General features: G+C 45.7%; 1 protein-coding gene across 1 annotated transcript in view; it reads right to left on the bottom strand.

Moving 5' to 3' along the window:
• The window catches only part of ppargc1b (peroxisome proliferator-activated receptor gamma, coactivator 1 beta), a 64,902-nt gene extending 46,207 nt beyond the window's left edge, over nt 1–18,695 (bottom strand). The window contains exon 1 of the mRNA XM_088932422.1: nt 18,603–18,695. Within this exon, the coding sequence (XP_088788548.1) occupies nt 18,603–18,683 (81 nt within the window). The 5' untranslated portion in view covers nt 18,684–18,695. The remainder of the gene's footprint in view (nt 1–18,602) is intronic.
• Between the last annotated feature and the right edge of the window lie 3,337 nt (nt 18,696–22,032).

The following is a 22,032-nucleotide window of genomic DNA, read 5'->3' on the forward strand; positions in this document are numbered from 1 at the left end:
TACCCTGTCAGACAGCTGTCTGGCTGGAGGCACGCAGACTGACGGTCACCTCCTCTCCTCCGACACCCAACATTACGGAAGATGAACTGTACAATTAGGAGCATTAAGGTTTTAATCGCAACTTTCCCGTGGGGAAAGACAGTGGATGGGTGGGGGGAGGGATGTCGACCTAAGTTTATTTTTGCCTTCCATGGTGCTGTCTAATTATGTTATCACTGTGTTGTAATTATATCTGTTATTCCCATCATCGTGAGTGTCATTTGACTGTTGTTTTGATCCTGGGCTTATTTTCAAATTCTGTTCCGTACTTATAATTATACTTCTGTAAAAAAAAAAAGAAATTATGAAAACAAAGCAAACAGAAAAGAGTGTTACAGATCCTTCATTTACTGTTCAGTTCCCAGGCCAGCTAGAGCCCGTTCTCCACTCCAGGACTTCCGTTCCTGAGCCACAGTCGGAGGGGACAGGAGAGGGAAAGCGAACCTGTTTTGTCCATGTATTTAAAAAGGTGTCTTAAGACGCGTCTAGCTGTGGTCGCAGAACCCATCAATCACAATACAGGTCCACTGGGACGTCATTCAGCTGCGAATGAGACGGCAAGTGCAGTGTGCAGATGACATCACCGAGAAGCAGAAAGATTCGTTTCTGATGAGCAAAAGACTTAAAAATAGGAGCCGTGACAAGACTAGCAGTAGTTTTTTTTTCCCCTAACACGTAATAATGAAAAGAAAATCTGTGTCCATGCAGCTAATGTCTGCCAAAATGCACTTTTTTATCTGAAATGGGAGTCAGACTCTGATCTTTATTTTAAAATCTTTTTTTCCTAAAATAAAAACCTCTGACCCAGTGCCTCATACTTTTCCATACCCTATTTAGCAGCGGACCTAATGAAAGTGTGTTATAAATAAAAGTGTTTGCGTGGAGCCCACCATTATAATCGACATGTTGACCTGGCTACAGTATATAGATCCCAGCGGGGATGCAGCAAGGGTGTCATGAACCACAAGCTGTCACAGATACATACTTTACTACCGTATGTTTGGTCCTTTTCTAATCTGACACACTTTGAATACTGAGAGATTCCTGCATCAATTTCCCAAATGAGATTTTTTTCAGATCTGTGTGCTGCGTACACATTTATGCCCAACATGAATCACTCGGAGAGTGGGCGGTACCTGTGGAAGGGCGGCTGGTTGTCTAGAAGAAAGATCTGAAAATGTGCTCTGTTATTGCCCTCCTGGTCATGCATAGCTGTTGTACTGTAGACCTGTAGTGCCCAGGTCTGGGTAAACAGGTAGCCATTTCAACAGCTCTCATTACACCAGCCTCCCCCCACCTCACCCAGCTGGGCCTTTACAGATCCAATCAGCTGCCCTGTCCTTGAGACAGGAGCTCAGAGTGAGGGATGCCTCCCTGACACATCCCAGCGACACTGGTCTTCCATCACTCACCTCTCCTGCCTCTGCTTCTGTAAACCATGAATCTCTCTGCTAAATCACAGCGCGGCAGGCTGCTCTGCTCCGCTCCCATGTGTAATCAAACAGCAGGCATCACAGTCACTATCGCCCCCTACCCCGTACTGCTTCTGACGCTTCCGATGAATACATCCAATATATCCAGCAATTCCAAGAAATAAGAACACATTTATAAGGCCAGCTCATAGATTACAGAGGAAAAATCCTGCACATGGTTGTTATAATTCCTCAGTCCCCTCCAGTTGTCTCTGCCAAGCAGGGAATGCTTTAAGAATCACCTGTCCTTCTGTGCACTGAAGGGAGTAGATATTGAACCCAAAACCTGTTTTTTTTAATCGTTGTTCTTTTCTCTGTGGTCTGTCTTACCGTTGTGTTTCAAAGGGCCCAGTGTCCTACTGAGCTTACGCAAACAGAGCACAAAGCAAATCCTGGTGCACAAAGTCCCCAGGGAAAGGAGGGTGAATCCTGACAGGAGAAGTTTGTTTGTTTTCCCAAAAGTATCAGTGGGCCACTAAACACACCAGAAGGAGAAAGTGCAGGAAAATATGCAGCATAGTGTGCAATAAAATAAAATTTCTAAGGCACTATCACACAGCTGAATCAAACCAGTGTAGAAATTATTACAGAGGTTTGTATCTTCCAATGTACGTGCAGAGAGATTAAAAATGTACCAGATTTATCTTGTTAACATGCGATACAAAACAATACTGCTCGACACAGCTGAAGCGGATGCTATATGCTACAGTACACGAGCCATAGACTCGCGTGCCAAAAGTAGAAAAACGAGCACGTAGTGTAGGTAAATAAACCCACGTCAAGGTTTTCATCGCACGCCTGTCTGCATGCTTTAAGTCGAGGTAAATTACCAAGCATGAAAAAGCCAGCAGCTGGCATCACACATACAAGTGCCCTCGTAAAAACACGCGGCCTTTCTCAGCTGGGGGGAGCGGGTATCACCGTCAGCAGCAGCCAGAACAAAAGACCGACTGACAGCCCCGGTAACCCTCCGTGCCTGTGGCCAGAATGTGGCCCGACACCTGTCGGGCAGTTCGGATTCCAGAGACAGCTGTCCTTAGCTCCCGGCTTGTCTCATTATGGCCAGATTCCACCGACAACCTTCACGACACCCACAGTCCCAGCCACCGCGCCAGCGTCCACCTCCACCACTTCAGATTCCTATGGGGTCTGGGCTGAAGGGCAAGGGGAGACTATCGACACGGAATCGTTCGAGAGAGATGAGTGCCGCGTAAGAGGGCGACATGGTGCTCCCCCCCACTCTGCTGCAGCAGCTCCCCAGAATCTACAGCCGGCGGGGCTCGCGAACAGGAGAAGCACCACTGCAGCAAACATGCGCCCACGAAGCAGCAAACACGCATGGCAGTGTGGAGGGCCTTCGAGAAACAGAGCAACAGAGGCACCGTTTTCTACACAAAGAGATAGGGGAGTCAGAACACACCACCCAGCCGTGCTGTCGCAGCCGGACAAAGAAGAATGGGCAGCGATTTACAGCATAAAATCCTATCAAACTCCGGAAAGCATGAAAGCTACAACAGATACAAAATATATAGGCAATGTTCATCTTGAACATGCTGATAGGTAGGTTACCCAAATGTGTGCTGAAATGACGAAGGCTTTCGGATGTCCTTTCAATTTCACTATAAAGTTCAAAACGCAGGGACTGTCTGTGTGTGGCTACAGCAGGTAGGACAGGTGCTGGACTAAAGGATCTCTCTGCAAGGAGCTTCCCAGTTCAGGTGTGGGCTGTGCCACCGACTGGCAGTTCCTTACCAGCAGCAGGCTGCCCCCGGGCGAGTCACTCCTGTGCTTTGGATGAGTTATGAAACCGTTGTCTTAGCACAGCTCACACCTTGCAATCCACTTTAAAAGCAAAGCATGAGGTGAGACCTCAACATTTTAAATGAGGTTTTGCATCTCAAGTGTTTTTTGACATGCTAAGGGAAAGCTCCTTAAAAACACCAGCACCCAGATTGGTACAGGAGAACAGGAGATATAAAGGAGATATAAGAAAATGGTAAAGCTAAATTATCTTGAACATATAGGTATTTATAAAACATGCTTGGTCTATTTCCAAGCAATGTATTTCTTTTGGGTGTGTTTCAAAGCATCCCACGTTTCCTTTGAGGTTTTATTCTGTTTTTGGCACCACTCATTCTATATTTATAGTTTTCCATATAAACCTAGATCAACAGGTATCGTGTAAAGTTCAGCAGAATAAAAGGGTAACTTTTACGCATGGTTTGTACACCCTTTTTGCTGCCATCAGTACATCAAGGAAGTTCTAAACCTCAATATTTCTTCCATTTTCTACCATGTACTGTACGCTCTGGAGATGTACTACAGAGCAGTGTTTAAGAAAACATTAACATCTGTGTATTCCAGGAGGGATTTTAAGCATAACAAAATATACCCTTGAAGGTGACAGATACCCTGCGATTATATTTGAAGAAAAATACAGCAGTGCTTTCCAAGAAAAGTCAAACTGTGTAGGGAAAATGTTCTGAGAGGATAACAGAGTTGAGGATCACATGAATACGGTGTTTAATTATACTAATTAAAGCAAACCGAGGCAATACAAAAAGTGCAACTGCTGTGCTTTTTTCGATCGCTATCTTACTCTGAGGAGAAATCACCACGCTGTGCAAGCCATACAGGCACAAGCAATCTCAAGCTTACGACAAGTCAGTGAACCACCCCTCTCATTCACATTGCCACTGTGCTTTAAAACAACACCATGTCCATCTTTTAAAAAAAAGATTTCAAAAATCCATCTCACAGTAAATATTTGGCTTCAACAAAAAAACAATCTATTTTCAAAAAAAACTTGGAGAAAGGCTGCCCAATCTCATGCTCTCGTTATGGCACTCATTAATTAGGGTGCTAAATGAAAAGCATGCTCCTCAGTGCCACATGTGCTCAATATTAAAGTGCCACCAGACAGATAGCAATTATCGAGCGCTTCGAATGAACTGAACCGTGACGCAAAGAAACAGGACAAGAATAAAGGTCTGAGAGGAGAAAAAGAGATCAGTGCTGCAGAACCAGACAGCTCAGGTTCTGTGTATCATCAACGACTCTCACAAAACCCTGTTGGAAAGTTTAAACGGTGCCCAGTTTCTTTTTCTAAAGCAGCTCTAAAGTGAATCTCTCCAACGGGATCGCACCCCCTCAAACCAGGCACTATGCTCTAAGAGCCTGTTGATCGAGCTGCAGACAATAAAACACCGCAGAGAAACACGCTAGCTGGTAGAACAGTCTAGCAAGCTCATGGCCTTGCATTTACAGGCAGTAGGAACAGCTCAATAAGAACGCTTTCAAATGAGAGGAGGCCATTTGTGCCATCCAACCCATCCAAGGATCCCATCCAACTGTTTCTTGAAAGAAGCGACATGGCTGAGTAGCTTGTTTCGTAGTCCCGCACCCCTCTGGGCAAGGAAGCGCCTCCTGTCCTCGGTTTTTATTTTCAGTTTCTCTGCTGAGCTGTGTGGCATTACAATTTGATTCCTAGGATGGCTTTCTCTAGGACGCCCACACCGCAGCTATTAAAGAGAAAACTTAAAGAGCAGCTACAGGACCTGGAGGTGACTGAAAATACTCAGAACTGCAGCATCAGGTGAAAAGGGGAATTCTTCAAATACCCCATGTTTTCAGGAATTGTTTGCAGGTCATAATGAAAACACACCAAACAAAAGTAAACTGCATGACTGCATAATCAGAATATCCAGACATCTTAGGAGGATGTTGGAAACCCACGAAACAAACTCCATAACTCTTAATTATTAACATGTCAAAGGAAAGCTGGATACGTGATGAATCAATAACATTGCACAATATGACCCAAGACAGGAAAAGAGACTTATTTACACAAGTGTTATTGACAAAGATGTTTTTCGACTCATACTGTGTGTTTGGGATATAGGATGATCCCAAACTATTTTCTTCAATTTCATAGCCTGATCTTTTGATAAGATGTATGAATCTCAGGTCAAAGTGTCCTACATTTGCAGAGGGATTTAGAAGGTTGTCTGCTTGATGCTGGTCTCACATTGCTCCAGCACGGTGCCCACATGTGCACTTGAGCACACACATAAAACACAACAGATAAAATCAGCAGCCAGTAAGCAATTAAGCCCTTTTGTTTTAATATAACAAGGTTGCGATAGAAACTATTTTTTATAATTGTACTAATTTTGGCATATAAAAGAAACACAAAGTTGTATAAAGGAAAACTGGACTAAAAAATGACTGAAAAAAAACCTTTAACACCCCCCACACACACAAACACACCCATACTGCACAGCAGCCAAGCTTGGGAATTAGCTGAAATTTAAACTAATCCCAAATACAGCGTCTCTCCAAGGAAAGAGAGCACTGACCTAAAATGGAGTTTAGAGGAACACAATAAGACACCAAAGATGCTTTTTTAACCAGGCATTTGGCCAGCAGTACATTACATGTAGGGCTCTTTGTTTTCAGTGTTTATTTTCCTACTGTCTAAGTCCCTTTAAACATTAATTAGGAGTCACCAAGTCTTCACTACATCCCAGTTTAGAGGAAAGTTTTCATTGCCCTCTGAGCTCAGTGTTCTTCATGCTTGATAAGAAAATCAGCCTGTGACGACTGTACAGGACGTGCTTCTCCTTTCTGTTGAAACGTTTATTTGTCTGCACGTTTCACTGAAGCGCTAGCATAACTCAACCCACCACCAGCAGAAAATCGACTCTGGGTTAAGCTGCGCAAGGGTGTTTAGAACTGCGAAACGGTCACCTCGTGGAGAGTGCAGAAAGGATTGGAAACACTCCGAACACAGCCAGAACACATGCAACACAGAACAATACGACCGCTCACGTCACGAACAGCTACACGGCAATTACTCAAATACAACACCTTGTAATCTGAAATATTCCTCTCAAATTAGCCGTTTAATCCATTTAACTGCTCAACACGTCTGAGCCCTTACGTTCCTATTTGGGCTCAGCCTGGAGAAAGCTAAGGACACAGAAGCAGTGGATTAGCATCAACTCTTGGGAATGAAATCCAGTATTTGTTCAGAAACTGGCTCAGTAACCATCTCCACTTCTGCACTTCTGTAAAAGAATTAGCAACAGGGGTCCAAACTTCCCTTTCTTCCTATTTCACAACACACAGTACAATGACACATAGCTCTGGAGGGTAGGATTAACACAAAAAAAACTTGAAAGATGTTCCTAATTGCTGGACTCTTTAAGAAACAAACACCAAACTTCAGAAAGAACCAGACCTACATCTGAAAGCTGAATCTTTCCTTGCATTGACACACGAAGAACTATAAGCCTTTTTTGAAAAGCAGGCTATAGAAAGGGTAGGGAAGGTTTTTTTTTCAGTGAAAACCTATTGATTCCGGTTACACCAATATCAATATGTACTGAATCAGCAGCTACACACAAGCACTGATTCAGTCTGTACACTTTGCTTTACAAGGATGTTCCGTACAGAAGGTAGCGATTCAACCTGTGGTGTATTTTTCCCCAATAAAGATCAATAGAGGAGGGACGAGCTCAGACTGTTGGGAAACGCCCACAGGACTTTGTGCCAGACTTTCAAAGAGTGGAGCTCAGACTGCAACCAATCGCCTGAGCGATCTACCTCCTCCCTCATTCCAAGGCCGATTCCAGACATTCCGGGAAAACTCCGCAAGGTTCCCGAAATTCCCGGGGGCCAGTAGTCCTCTTCATGTGCAACAAAGGTGAAGAAGAGATCATTTCCAGAGCAGACGTGGGTAGACAGAGGAGGTGGGGACCGTTCTACTTGATCCTTCATCTCAGTGCAGAATTTAAACCGAGACCTACTAAGCGTTACTGCAGCTCAGACCTCTGTTGGTAACCTAATTATATGGGTAACTTATTCTAATATTAAATTTAGCATTTTTTTCTCACATTTGTACCCTATTATACAGCTGCAACATACTATATACGGTATGACATATTTACTGACAGCACCCTGAGTGACAACCTTACTCAAGAGTACAATAGCATTGCCTCATTGCCTTGTATGTTTTACGCTACTGCCTAAAACATATAATTTCATTACATATGATATCATATGTAATATTATATTATATATAGTATTTACTGACAGCTCGAAAGTTCAGTTTAGCACATCAGAATATGCTTTAGCCAAGGTGTTTTGGTGTGTCCAACAGGGCAACTCATCGGAATTCGGCTGTCCTGCAGCGTGATCCAAATTTCCGTTCTACACCCTGGAAACTTAAAGGCGAGGATCTGCAGAACTGGAACAAATTTCAGTACATTGGGAGCCTTATCGGCTTCTCCACACGACGCATTCAGAGATCAGGGAGGGTTGAAACTCCCTCTTAGCTTCTGCACGGCATCCTGGCTGCAAATTAGCTATTGTGACTAGAAAACACAAGTTCGCAATCTAGGTATGGATTTATGTGCGTAAAGATATAGTTGCCATTTCCAAGTAGGCCCAGGAAGGCAAAGCTATTTCAGCCTATTCTCAGGTAAGAGTGGGAGTCTGCTGAAATGTGTGCCAGGGTTTATGTCACTGTGCTTTAGTGAAGTCTGTCTGGGGGTGTGCGAGGCTCTTATGTAACTGGAGAGGGCTGGCTGCCAGCAAAGCACAGTGGCTTACAGACAGTTATGAAAGCTCTTAATTCTAAAGTAGGGGTCTCCAACCCTGGAGAGCCTCTGTTCAGCAGGTGTTATTGGTACAGCAGCTTTTAAATCATCCGTTTCTAAAGGCCTGGAATAATTCAAATATTGTTCCAATTAAACAGGTGGTATGATCAATCAATTAATTAATTCAGAGAGCATTCGGAACATGAACCAGAACCGCCCTCAAGGACCAGAGTTACTGCACCTTCAATGAATCATTACGAGCTTGACTGATCAATTGCTTAAACAAGAGTTCCTCATCATTAAAAAGCAAGTGATTAAGGGTGAAAACAACAAGAACGAGTGGACTGGGGCTCTCCGGGACCAGGGTTAGAGACCCTCCCTTTAGATTGACGAGCGATCAATACTATACATACAGTGCAATGAAAAGGTTTGTGACCCCCCAAAATAAACATGGACATTTCACTGTTTTGCCACGCTAGCCTTCTACAATCAAAACCAGTCTTAATATTAAGTATTCCCTTGGGTTTATGGTAGCCATTTCTAAAGGCAACTGGAGTCTTGCAGCTCAGTTCAGCAAGGGAACCTTCAGCAGAGTGCCCCCCCCAAAAAGACACCCCCACACCCCACAGCAGTCAGCACGCACCGCGACGAAGTGACAGTCTCCGGATTAAAGAATGAAAACACATGCTGTGGTAAAACAGCACACCTCAAGATGGAAATAATAATTACTCTGAGCAGCTGCCATCAGGGAATAGGCTTGCGCTTTGGCCACTCTGATAACATTCAGTGGCTTAAGTGTGCCGGCTCCCTCTCTGCACTCCGGCTGTGGAAGCCAGCTGCCTCCTCCGGGCTGTCTAGTGGCACGTTAAGCTATTCGAAGGGAAAAAAAAAAGACTGGATCCGCTTATGTTTTTTTCCCACAGGAAAATAAAAATCGGAGGAAGCAAGGGTACTGGCAGTCCCTTGTGGAGTGACACACGGACGCGGAACTTTAATCTTTGCATTGCAACGGGAACAGCCTTTCTGAAAGAACCAAAAGGAAAGTCAAGACTGACGCAGGACGGGGGTGGGGGGTGGGGGGCGAGTGTTCGAGCTTTATTTGAGTGAACCCACCACAAGCTTGTTTACACGTCCTGCTCCGCGCCAGGAAAACAAGCGCCTGTTTGCAAAAGAAGCAGGCCACTGCCGAGATTCTCCTTGAGTGGGAGCAGAAGGCCGAGCTTCACAAGACCAGCTCGCAGAGTGCGCACTCTTCCTCCTCCCCTTCCTACCGAAGTCTTTGGGTCGGTGTAGTGGATTCGTTTCTGGGCTCATAACTGGCAGGCTGGGGATTCGAGTCCCTGCTGCAGACACTGCTGTGGTACCATGAGTGATACTGTACCCCAGTCACTCCAGTCCACCAAACTGGATAAGTGGGACCAGCGTTACTGGGAGGAGATAACAGTGATGGATATTTCAGAAACCAGGATAAGTTCTGGCCTCACAAGTCACTGTGGCTCAGAAATGGAAAACACCAACCTACTGAACTCTTTATTGCAGTAAAGAAATAGGCCCTCTTGTAAAAAAGAAATCTCCTGAAAAGTTGGTGCCAGTGAGAGCAAAGTAAAAATTTATTTACTTTACAGTGTTCAGTTTGAAGCACCACCTGTGTCCAAGGACTGCACTTGTGAAAAACTGCCTTAAGGACATCATTACTCAGAGCAAAACATTTTTCTCCCTCTCTGGACAAACATCTTCAAAGAAATCAATAAGTAATCAGGAGCAGAGCCGAGAGCCTCCTGAGAACCTTCCCGTTTGATCGTCCCATTCAGCTGAGCTCACCTGAAGAGACTGTACCACAGTGACACCTCTGCATCAGATATCAGAGACGATGAACTGCGATAATCTGTCAGGCACTAATCGGGATCTTTTTTTCTTTTTTGCTCTAGTCAACTGAAACCTTTGGAATGTATCCCTGTTTGTTTGCTAAAACGTATGAACTCTGCTTCCCGGAAATAACAACAAGAGGCTTGATAAAGCCCCGCTCTTTTAAAGGCTGACAATTTGAAATCTAAACTATCCACGCCATGTGTTCAAAGCAGGCACAACACAGTACACAATGTGAAAAGAACAACATACTGTACAGTAGTTTTCACCTGCATTATAGTGAGCCCAACTGAATAAGACATGAACATACAGAGCTACCATAGTACAAGGGCTAAAAATACACACATCACAATTTCATTTGACACTGCAGGGAGTCAGTATTTGAAAAAATAAAATAGACTTCTGTTTTTCTCGTTTCTTTGAGTTGCCATTAGTAGTATGCATATTTTAGTGATGGGCTTCCTCACTAAAGTTCAATGCACTTTGCCTCAGTTTGGAAGGGCCCCAATAGTGATCTACAACAGCATCCATAAGGCAAAAAATAAGACCTTGAGACCTCTTATCCATACTGGGAAGTGTAGCTATTAACCTACTGAGGGGTAAAAAACACTGAAAAATCCTATTTATGGCAAGTCCTTCAAGTCCCTTCAGGGTGAAAAACAGCCTGTCTTTATAAGGGCAGTATCTTAACAGCTGGTACACACTCGCTTTTCAGAATCTTTGAACTGCTTTTTTGAGTATAACAATTTAAACCCAGTCTCACAGGGGTGCTTCCAACTATGGAAAAAGATTAACTGAACACAGGACAAAAAAGTGGATTTTCTTTATAGTGCTCACAGCTCAGACTGAGTGCCACTGCAGAAACTCCACGGTCAGGCTAAAATCAGCCTTTATCGATTTAATGAGTTTCTACACAATTTCACATAATCACAAAAATCAATATTATCTTAATATTCAGATGAAGGCTCTGTGACTTTGGAGTCCAGGGTCATTTATTGGACTGTACAGTGACACTGCTAGGAAATCAAATATGAGTTTGATTGAAATTTAAATTAATACTAGTGAGTATAAAACTAAAAAGCACTTACATACATCTTGGTACCAAAGGACAAAAACAACATTTCTAAGCATCTTATAACACGGTACGAGCATAGATGATACTAACCATGTAAGGAAGATGCTTAAACTTAAAGATAATAGGTTTTGGGTGGTGTTTCAGGGTGTCTCACTTAGTCTTTCAGGGACTCTGAAATATTTACTTTTAGCAGAACTTGTCTGCTTGGTGACTTGTGGTTTTAAAGAATGTCCCAGGTGGGCCCTGACGAGGCCTGCAGGAGAGCCTCAGAGCCAGGGAGCACACACCCACTTACCTGCAGTGCTCGTTTACTGCCTAGTCATTTACAGCATCTCATTTCCCTACTGATTAGCCTGGACAACAACAATGGAAATTTACAGGTACAGACTGTCCTGGCATCCTGCCCAGAAGACAAAGAGTTGTAGAAAAAAAAGAACTGGCTTGAATGCCTTCAACAGCAACTGGGGATCTCTTCACTTCTCCAAGCCAATGCAACACAAAGCTCCTGAGAAGACGCAATAGGCTGCATTCCTGTTTCCTAGGGGCTATGTTCTTCTCTAAATACCCTAAAATGCCTCTCTCATGTAACCAGCCTACACTCTGCCCCTGTCTTGTGAGAGCGCGGAAAGTTTCACACGGAAACACAGGCACTGGCTTGCCAGCATGAGTCACTTTATAGACAGCTTTCATAAGCCTCTCAAGCCCTGTTTCTGAATTCCCTTCTCCCCACAACAATACGTTTTCCACTTCAGGAATCACACGGCCTTCCGGCGTTAAGAACATCATCATTACGGCTTTTTTTTCCCAGCACTCAGTTTACAGGAAGTTTTATTCTGCTACCATTCTAATTCCACATAAGGTCCAAACAAATTTTTCAACAGGCAAATTTCTACTGTCAAAAAACAAACACACCTGTACACATGAGGGGTCCAATGCTGCTCAACCAGTGAAGGCCTTGATCTGGGGAACAGGTGGAAACAGACAGCCCAGGTAGAGCCAGCTGAAGCTTGTCTGAGGTCATCAGGTCAACTGTGCACACGGTTAGACACTGGGACCAACGATCAGCCAGGGTCGTTGAAGACTGCGGCGAGGCAGGCTCCTGTGGGCTCACAACACCGTCAGCGAAAGCCACACTTGACCTCCAGCTGATGCCCACTCACCTGTGAGAGCTGTAGGACTCACTGAGTGAAAATTAGAGGATGGGACATCCTCCCTACCGATTGAGTGATTTTAATCCCCGATTCCAACCGTCCTGTCTCGACCTGCAGTTTCCGGGTGTTTCGTCAGCAGGGCACAAGGCGAGACGCTCCGCCTGGCACTGGAATTTTCCTCTTGCAAGATGACATGCTCACCAAAGCTGCTCTGACATGTCCAGCACGTGGGCACCAGTCACTTCTCTCCACCCCGCTGATGTTCAAGGTAAAGCAGACTATTCACCATGTGATGGCCCCCTTGCAGGGCAGGACATAAGACTCCCCCTGTACAGCAGTCAGGTCCATTTCATGTTTTATTAACTGCCGGCACTGAACAGTGCAGAAAAGCTTTTTTTCAAACTGCACGTCAGTCTATGCAAGGTTGCTCAAAACAAGGCAGCTAGCATCAGCTGCCACTCAACATGTGCTCATTGTCTTGTGCACAGCTGCCTTCAGCTCATAAACCTAGATGAGCTCACATCTACCTAAGCTATTGTCACAACAAATAGTGCTACCCAGAAATATCATCAAATCTAAACAATAATGATACAGGCCATTTATTTAGATTGTAAACAAGATACTAACTGAGATGATATCACTCTTACTCCATTTGTGTCTCACCTGTTTTAAAGGTACTCTTGACTGCTAAGAGCTTAAGAGCTATGGGAAGTGCAGGGTTTTTATTTTGGAAAGATAATGATACATGGATCTCAGTCAAGGATAAAAAACAAGACTACCACTAAGAAGCAGATCTATCCATGCCAGGTTTTGATCCTGCCTCTAACCTGTGGAACCTGCAGCCGCAGTCTTTTTTATCCAAAGAGGCCTGAGCTACACTTCAGCCGTAGTGGAACATGACCTGGCCGTAGGAGTTTAAGGCAGGCTGTTTGTAGTGTTTTGCATTCACAACCTGCAGGCCCATGAATGAACGCCACACCTGCACCAGGGCTAAATTCCACCCACCGCTAAAGACTCGAGCACAGCGTTAGCAGAATACCTGCCTTTAAAAGGACTGGAGTGCAAATTCAAGGGCTTTCTTGCTGCTGGATGCAGTTACAACAGGAAGCTAGTGGATACTAAGGACAACTGACATCAAAATGTTTCTGCTGGGGCAATTAATACCAAAGCAGGTGGTGGAGAAAACAATCAACCGAACCGACTGCACACCTGCAGCCTAATTCATTTTGCATATCAAGTGTCACCGCGCTGTCTGGCTTTGTAAATCACGAGATGCCCGCTCGTGTTTCTTGCACAACCACAACGGGGCTGGAAAAGGCCTAATGCAGAAAAAAATCAGGGTCCAGCTATTTGCGACTTAGCCGCCGCCTCCTCCTGCACGCTGCCTACAGGGAAGAGCAAAGTCTGTGTATGTTAATTCATCACTACTCAGCGCCCTCGCTGGGAATCTAGAACACGATGGTGCTATTTCAAGAGTCACCTTGGGGGAGGGCTGGTCCGGCGGGAGGAAGCTGAGCGTCTCCCTTCACAAGCTGGTGCATTTAGTTCCGTTCAGGCAGCTGACAAAGCTATTTCCAGCAAGGTACTGTACGGTAGCACCCCAGCCGCCTATAGAGTGGCAAGGACTTAAAGTGGCTCGGGAGCACGCCTGGACAGCACGTGCTGTGGTGACGCCTCGTGCACTCTGGGAGCTGCTAGCTGACAGAGGACAGGCGGTGCTCAGGCTCGAGGAAGCTTGAGAAAATGCCCCCCCCCCCGGACTAAAGCCCACTCTCTGTCACCACCTTTTAGCATTCCACGGAAACCGGAGGCTAGGTGGAGCACGGATTACAGTAAAAGGTTTTGCCAGGAGGTAACTGATTGGTGCCGTCACTGAGTCACACGTCACTCCTTCACTTCTGAACGGCTGCAGTACTCCTTCCATCTTATTGCACTCCACAGCACTGCAGCGTGACTGGTACCGTACGCAGCACACCGTCTGTCTTTCTGACACACACATCTCTCTCTCTCTCGCTGACGTGCTCGGGTTCACCGCTCTGAGCACCTTAACATCATCGCCCCCTCAGAGAGGGGGTGGGGCCGGCCACGGTCAGCGTGGCCATGCACAGTTCACGCATGCTCTGGAAGGTGACCGCTGTTGTCTTGAACACTGGAGAGACACCGATAAATCACATTTCAGCGCTCAACTGCTTTAAGATGAACCATTTTTCATTTAACACGCCGTAGCTCAAAACTCCCAGATGTGGGCTGACCTTTAATACATTTTCTATTATTTGCCTCCCCACACATGACGGATCGCACGTGATTATTCATTGATGCCTAGTTTCTTGTACTATACGTGACTTAATGCTCGGGGGGCAATCAAAATGGGAGAATCCTGACAGCTCATCCACATGCACGGCTTTCCCTCGAGACCAGCCTGTGAGTGAGATGACAGATCCACAGAAGAGTGTGCAAAGACGCGGACGATCAGTTTATGATTTAATCATCATAACTTCTCCCTAATTAATTAACCACAGATCTCTTTAATCATCCATCTCATTTCATTCTGACTAAGAAACAAACAGCCAGACATCTGGTCACAGGTGTCAGGTGGGAAAGACTTCTCAAAACTAGAAACAAAATATTCAAACCTATTCATGTTAAAAATAACTTTTTTGTTCTTTGTCTACTTTGTCTAGCTTAGACATGCATTGTTTTTAATGTTAGACACGACATGATTTATGTAAATCTGAATTTATCGTATTCTGGTCGAATTAAGATTCCTTTCAAGTTGACACATCGTGCTAACGCAAGAGAGACACGACAAAGCAGAAATAAAGCCAGCTTGAATTCACAAATACAGTATACTTTTTTAGAATGGCAATGATTTCTTCTTACTCCCAACAAATTCAATGTCAAAAACACAAAAAACACAGGGCTCTCTTCCTCACCTGACACACAGTACGCTGATCAGTGAGTTTACACATTGGGCTTCCACGCTCTAATTCAACTTAAACGTCATCTGCACTGGCCCTGGTTCCAGGCTCACTGACAGAACAAAACGTCATTTTATAGCGCTTGCCTATGATGGAATGCTACTCGAAAAAACTGAGGCAGTTTGTGTTATCCTAACTGAAACCTTCATCGCAGGTATCTGTGTTGGTAGGCGTTGCAGCTCCAGACTCTTGACACTATGAACCCCAAGTCACAAATGTCTCCCAAAGAAGACTTCTTAAATAAATTACTGCTACTACTGCATGTTATTGTAACGTGATTAAGTTACCAGGGCACTGATGGGATGATTACAAGTTTTATTTGTATTTTTCACTGATCGGTCCAAAAATTCCACCAGCCACCACTCTCTATCCTGGCCATCCCACTGACGGGGGGGGGGGGGGAATCTGTAATCTCTCCGATATGCCTCCAGTGAACTGAAAAGGTATGTCACACATAGCTGGACTGAAAATTATACGGATAGGCAGCAAACCCAAACAAGCAGCAAAGAGCTTGTGTGAGAGAGTCTGATTTATTAACAACACTTATCTGGATCAATGCTGAAAGAAGACATCATAGCAGACTCTGCCCACGCTGCTGTGTCACTGGAGCCAGTGTTGGGAGCAGACTGAATAATACATAAGCAGGCTCGGAGCACATCACAGAAACCGGACCCGCGGCACCGCAGCGCCAAGAGCGACTCGCCTTCCACCGACGCGCACAGCCGAAAGAGGCTATTTTAAATCTACTACATTGTTTCCAAAGGCCGTTGCTAAACATGGAAACCTTAGACTTCCCCTCTTGAAACCGATAGGATTTCGGCCGGTGCGTCTGGAAAACTGGCGCTCTTCTGTTTTCTATCCACTTCCCCTCGGTCACTGTGCAGCCAATAAAAAACGCACACTCCAGAAAGCGTCTGTTCCTCCAGGACTGGGGACAAAGACGACCCGAACTGAGCTGTAGGGACTGCAGCTAAATTGCAGGCTGTGTCTCACTCCATCCTCATATTTTGCGCAGGTAGGCAACTGCCTGTTACTACTACAACTGGTGAGGACCACTCAACTGCCCCGGAACGCCTCACAAAAATGTCATCCATTCGCATAAACATGAAGCCCTTTAAATAAAAACATCTCCGCTAACATTTCAGCGGTGGGGATGTGTAGTGCCTTATGTAAGTATAAGTGCCTCAGGGGCTGAGCTTTCGAGGTCAGCACATCTCGTCTGACAAGACTGATGCCTTGAACCCTCCCCGGGCCGGACCAGACTGGGGGAGAGAGAGCCTCTTCGGTGCGCAGCAATGAGAGCAGCCAGGCCCGCGGGAGCGCGCTTCTCCCAGACCCGGGAGTGTGCCCGGGGATGTCGTCAGAGCGCGTCACCGGAGCCGCCTCCTTCCTTTACTACAGCAGAGCACATGACTGCAGCAGCGCCCGTCTGTTAGCCCGGTCACGAGTGTGGAGCGCAGCTTGGAAGACGTTGTCCGCCGCTGAACTTGACCACGGCAGAAGCACTGCAGCTTTCTTTTCCATGACGCTGTGCGGTTCACCTGCCCAGAGCTCACACGCTCGACTGGGCGCAGTTTTTCACATGTTGCCCCGTGTGGGACTTGTAAATGTGGACCGCAGTAAAGCGGTAGGAACTCGCAAGCACTGCGCTCTAAAATCGGGAGGAGGAGGAGGAGGGGGGGGGGAGACGTTCAGGTTTAACACGAGCACTCGTCACACATGGATCTGCAACAACACAACAATCATTAAGATCATAATAACAGAGGAAGAATACCGATGCATGAATTACCCCCCATTTATTGAGGTTTGTATTGTGGGTGAGGGTCACACGGTTCACACGGTTGATAAATGCCGGCCGACACCTCGCCACGCAGACTTCATTCATCAAAGCATGTGACTTGAATCCGGAATAGCTCCCACCACAGCCCGAGCCCCCTCGATCCGCCCGAGCCCGAACTACCCCAAATAAACGCAAAGCAAATACAAATATTCTTTACTCTTCAAAGGTGAAATCGTTTCGGGGGAAAAAAGAAACGGGTCATTCATTTACTTAAGAGCACACGTGCTACCGGTACTCCTAAAGGACTCATTAAGACGTATTTTGTTCCTGTTCCACAGTTACATCCGTATCTTGGAGATAGCGCTGCTCAGTCTAGTTTACAACAAAGTGACATTTTGCGACGATAACGCGGATTTTAAGTTAAAATGTAATATTTCAGCATGGGTAAACATCGATGCTTCGAAATGCAAATAAATTATAGGTATGCTATTGGAATACCTGCGCGACAAAGTATACTGCTTCATCAGTGATGACAGAAGTCTGACACATGCCCTCTCGCCAGATTATGTATGCAAACAAAAAGTGTTACATATAAAAGCCCCCCCCCCCCCCCCGTCTACCCCCGGTTTTGTAACACTGGTCGCCGGTATGGTTACGCAAACGCTATTACAAAAGGGACAGAAAAAATCAACTTGTTATTTTTGAGCTGGGGGGGGAGGAGATTAAAAATCAAACCACCTCACGTTACAATGAAACATTTCGTCATCCGTCTAAAACCTTTGGATCTCGGTGACCCAGTAAGCGTGTCGCCTGCGATCTGAGAGCGCAACTCCGCTGTTACAACTTCGTCTTAAAGAAACATCCCGCTGGCGTGCCGCGATCAAGCCTGTCTGGAGCTCAAGTTCAGCCGCAAAATCCCACATTTACGCGCGTACGAGCTCCAGTCGGCAAGGCGCAAGCACAAACAGCGCTAGAAGTGTATGTAAAGGGAGAATTTAAAACAACTTCCTTGTGGTTTCCTTTTTTTGCAGACCGAGACGTACCGGAATCAGTTTAAATGCATATTCAGTTTCAAAATCTCTCTCTATATATATATTATTCAATCATTACACACTGCCGCAGATATAAATGTAGTTTTTTTTTCTAAAAATAAATAAGTTGTGATAAGTAAAAGGTTACGGCAAGTTCTGATAAAAAAGGACACCCACGTGTCTGTACAGTCAATGGAGAAAAAAAAACTGAACGGGCTGGAACTATAGTAGCTGCGTATTCTACACACTGCATATGCTGCGAAGTGTTCTTGTGTTGTTTCCAGAAAACGCAGCATTCAGGCACTGCACGGGTAATGTCACACACGCACGCACACACCTGTTTTCCCTGATTTCTATTCTTAAAACCATTTTCGAAAAGCACGCCCTGCGACCGTGATAAAACTGCCAGGCTGCAGTTCCCCAGTCTCCACGTGAAGCCCACACTACAGTCAAGAGGCGCACAAGACGCCGGCTGCAGTTTCATGTGCAATACCGGCTGTCACAGGCTGCCGGCTTGCAACGTTGGCGTTTCCGAGAATAAAGCACAGGACCACCGACTATGCCCCGGACGCGCGATCCTGCCGGTATGAAACCCGGGCTGCTCCTACCTGGCTCCCGGTGTTTTCTGTCAGGTAATTGAAGACGAAAGAAGAGAGCTCCTCATCCAACAGTGAAGTGCAGTCCGCCATCTTCTAGCGAATGAGAGCCCTGAGCCGGAGAGCAGGAGTATACTGCAGTCGGGTAGTGTCACTGGCGCCTCTCCTCCGGCAGAGGGCGATTGCGACTCTGAACTTGGTCAAGGCTTGGTCCGCACTCGGCTCGCAGACGAGTTATCGCTCCCCCTGTCCTTCACTGATGCTACCTGGCGCAGGCGGTCTCGCCTTCTGTGTGGATCAGTCCGATGGACGTGTATCCCCCTGTGCTGCTTATCCGCCACAGAAACCACAGCGTCAACGCGGCCGTGTCTGCACCAACACGATGGACGCATGTTGCCAACCGATGATGACTCATTCATACGGCAAGCAACGCACACAGCACCGCTGCTTGTCATGTAGATCCACTATCCCAAGTCGACCGAGTGGGCGCAACACCCTAAATAACGAGGCTATTTCAACAAGTGGGACAGATAAAAGTTTACTGGACTATACATCCCCTTTTATGTTGATGTTTTAGAGAGATGAACGACAGATCTTCCAAGTATGTAATTAGGATGTATTTTAATGAAATATGATGATTGCTCACGAATATTGCTGTATTTCAAAGATCAAGTGCTCACGTCGATTATTAAATGATGCTGGCTGCGCTCTGTCTGGTCTCCTAGCGTACCGAGGGGTTTTGCTATTAAATCTTCGATACTCGCCTGCTGCTGCAGGTGCACGGGCCAGTTTGATTGACAGATTAGCTGGTATCTCCTGGGCCGGTGACGTGGACGAACTGGGCCGAGTAAACAACTCAAATAAAGTCGTTTTTTTTTTTTAACGGGCTGCACAGACAGCTGCAGCTTCCGACACAGACAGCTGGGGGGCCGCTGAACCCCGGGACAGGCGGGCGCAGTGTCGCAGCCGGTGCGTGCTTGCAGAGCAGCGCACACGGGCTTACCCGGCGCCTCCGAGAGGAGATCGCCACAGCGCTCTTTAATGCCAGTTGGAAAACTGCAGTCCCGCCAGGAGCAGACACTGCGGGTCCGTGCGAAGATCGGCACAGCCTGCATTGCAACTGTCACCAACCGCCACCGACCTTCACCGCATTCCTCGGAGGAGATGACGGTTCCTTGTCCATCTAGAAGAAAACGGTGACCGCGTGTACCGTGTAATTAGACAGCTCGACAACAATGGGACAATGTGAACGCCGCCTTGAAGTTCTACCACAACAATGAGCAGGCTTGGGTAGTAACGTATGCATGCTGTTTTGAAGGCGGTTTTCCTTCAATCCTTGATAATCCCGAAGACAAGCCTGGCAGAAGTCTCCAGACTCTCGCACGGGTCTCAAGGTTGTGTCTTTAAAGCGGTCAGGTTCCTTTGTAGTAGCAATTCTTTTGATATACACACAAACCACTCCACATATTCAAAGCAAAAAACAAAACAAAACAAATAAAACAAGTAAATAGACGATGTGAAAAAAATATAAACCGTGATTGCATAAATTTCCAGACTTTTGCTGTGGAAAACCTAGGTACACAATAATTATCTTAACGAGCCGCACAATTAGTTGAGTGCAATAATAGTAGTTCACATTGCTTCAGAATAAACGTGCTGTGCCTGTGTCTGTAAGGTCCTTCAGTCAGGTAGTGAATTTCAAGGAAAGATTCAACCATGAACACCAGGGACCTTTTGTAACAACTCCAACTCCATAAAAGCTGTATAAAGGCACAGATCAGGAGAAGGGTATAAAAACATTTCAAAGACCCTTAATTTCTCTTTGAGCATGGAAAAGCCGATCTTTAAGAAGCCCAGACCAGGATAGGGATGCCTGAGAGTTATATCTGACTTTGTTACAGTTCCAGAAGTCAGTGGATGACATGGGAGATAATGTCCATGGGGCATCAATTTCCCTGTCACTCCACATAGATGACTTGTATGGAACCGGGGAAAAAAAACCTCACATCCTGTAAGGGGTCTGCAACAACGCACCTACTGTAAGTGATACTGCAATCATGTGAAAAACGGCTTTGTGGTCCGACAGGACAAAACTGGAACGTTTTTGGTATAAATGCAAGGAGGTACATCTGAAGCAAGTGCATTACACAGTCAGCACCATCCCTCCTGACAAGCAAGCTGGTGGCAGCAGGATGTTCTAGTCCTGCTTCTCATCAGCAGAGACTGGCTCTTGTACAATGCGATGCTTGTGTAGCCTGAGCTCAGAAGCTAAGCAAGGCTGGGCCTGGTCAATAGTGGCACGGGCTGAAGAAAACCTATGGGTTGCGGCTCTAAGTGGGTTTGGCAGACCAGTAGGAGGCACTCTTCCATCTTTAAACTATGGTTTCCCAAGGAGTGTGATGGTAGAGGACACTGTGCTGTAGAAACCGCCAGCCTTCGGGATGGGGTATTAAATCAAGGTCCTTCCTACCTGGTCGTTAAAGACCCAATGCTGACCCTGGTGTCCAAGCTGATTTCCATTCTAGGTCTCCACAATCTGGACTCCCTAAAGCTCCCCCATAACTCAGCTGGTGAAGCAATTTCTCACCTCTTCCCCAGTTTTTCTGCACGATGAGGAGAATGAGCAGAGTGCCAGCCTAGCTGGGGATCTGCTCTTCACTGGCGGATGAGCTGGATCTTCTCCTTTGTATGAAGCATCTTTGGGGGACTATGCAATGAAAGGCACTGCACAAATCCAAGCAATGCTCACTACATATAATGAAACAAAGACGGATATGTAGCAGGTAAATACATTTTATATGCATGTACTAAGCTAACACAAATTACGCCAGGTGTGAGAGCAAACCAGTATTGATCTGCAGCTCATAAAACCCAAAACGCTTCTGTCATGGGAGTCTTATTCTCATCCTTGGTTCTCTGTGTGTATGTGGAGATGTGTATTATTTTAGTTCACAGCTTCCAAATTAGGATACATAACCAGCAAGGCAAGACGAGGTGGTGGTGATGACAATGGATTATTGTTTCATAAGGATGATCTCATTACAAATCCTTTTGTGGTACAGAGGCAATGATAACCACAGGCCTCACTTATGTATGCTGGGTCACTGTCCCTCACTTTGCAACTATTCAGTCTGCTTCCTGGAGACAGAATGAAACAGTTAAGGAAATGGAAAATGTAAACTCGAGTATTTCCAAAGCATGTGCACATGCATTATTTTTTATTCTTTAAAAAAAAAACTCCCATCTTTAAATGGAAAGTCAAAGTGTGTAGATGCTTAACGTATATCCGTTTCAGCTTTCCAAATGTCCATTAAAGTTTCAGTGTGGGCCAATCTGAACGGAGGTAGGAACGGTATTTCCTGGTTGAATTCACTCCAATCCAAGTGAGCTCCCTGCTGTGGGTTACAACAGTAAATAATCTGAATGAGACTCGATCATTTAA

Source organism: Atractosteus spatula, chromosome 14 (genome assembly GCF_055471065.1).
Source record: "Atractosteus spatula isolate fAtrSpa1 chromosome 14, fAtrSpa1.hap1, whole genome shotgun sequence".
NCBI lineage: Eukaryota > Metazoa > Chordata > Actinopteri > Semionotiformes > Lepisosteidae > Atractosteus > Atractosteus spatula.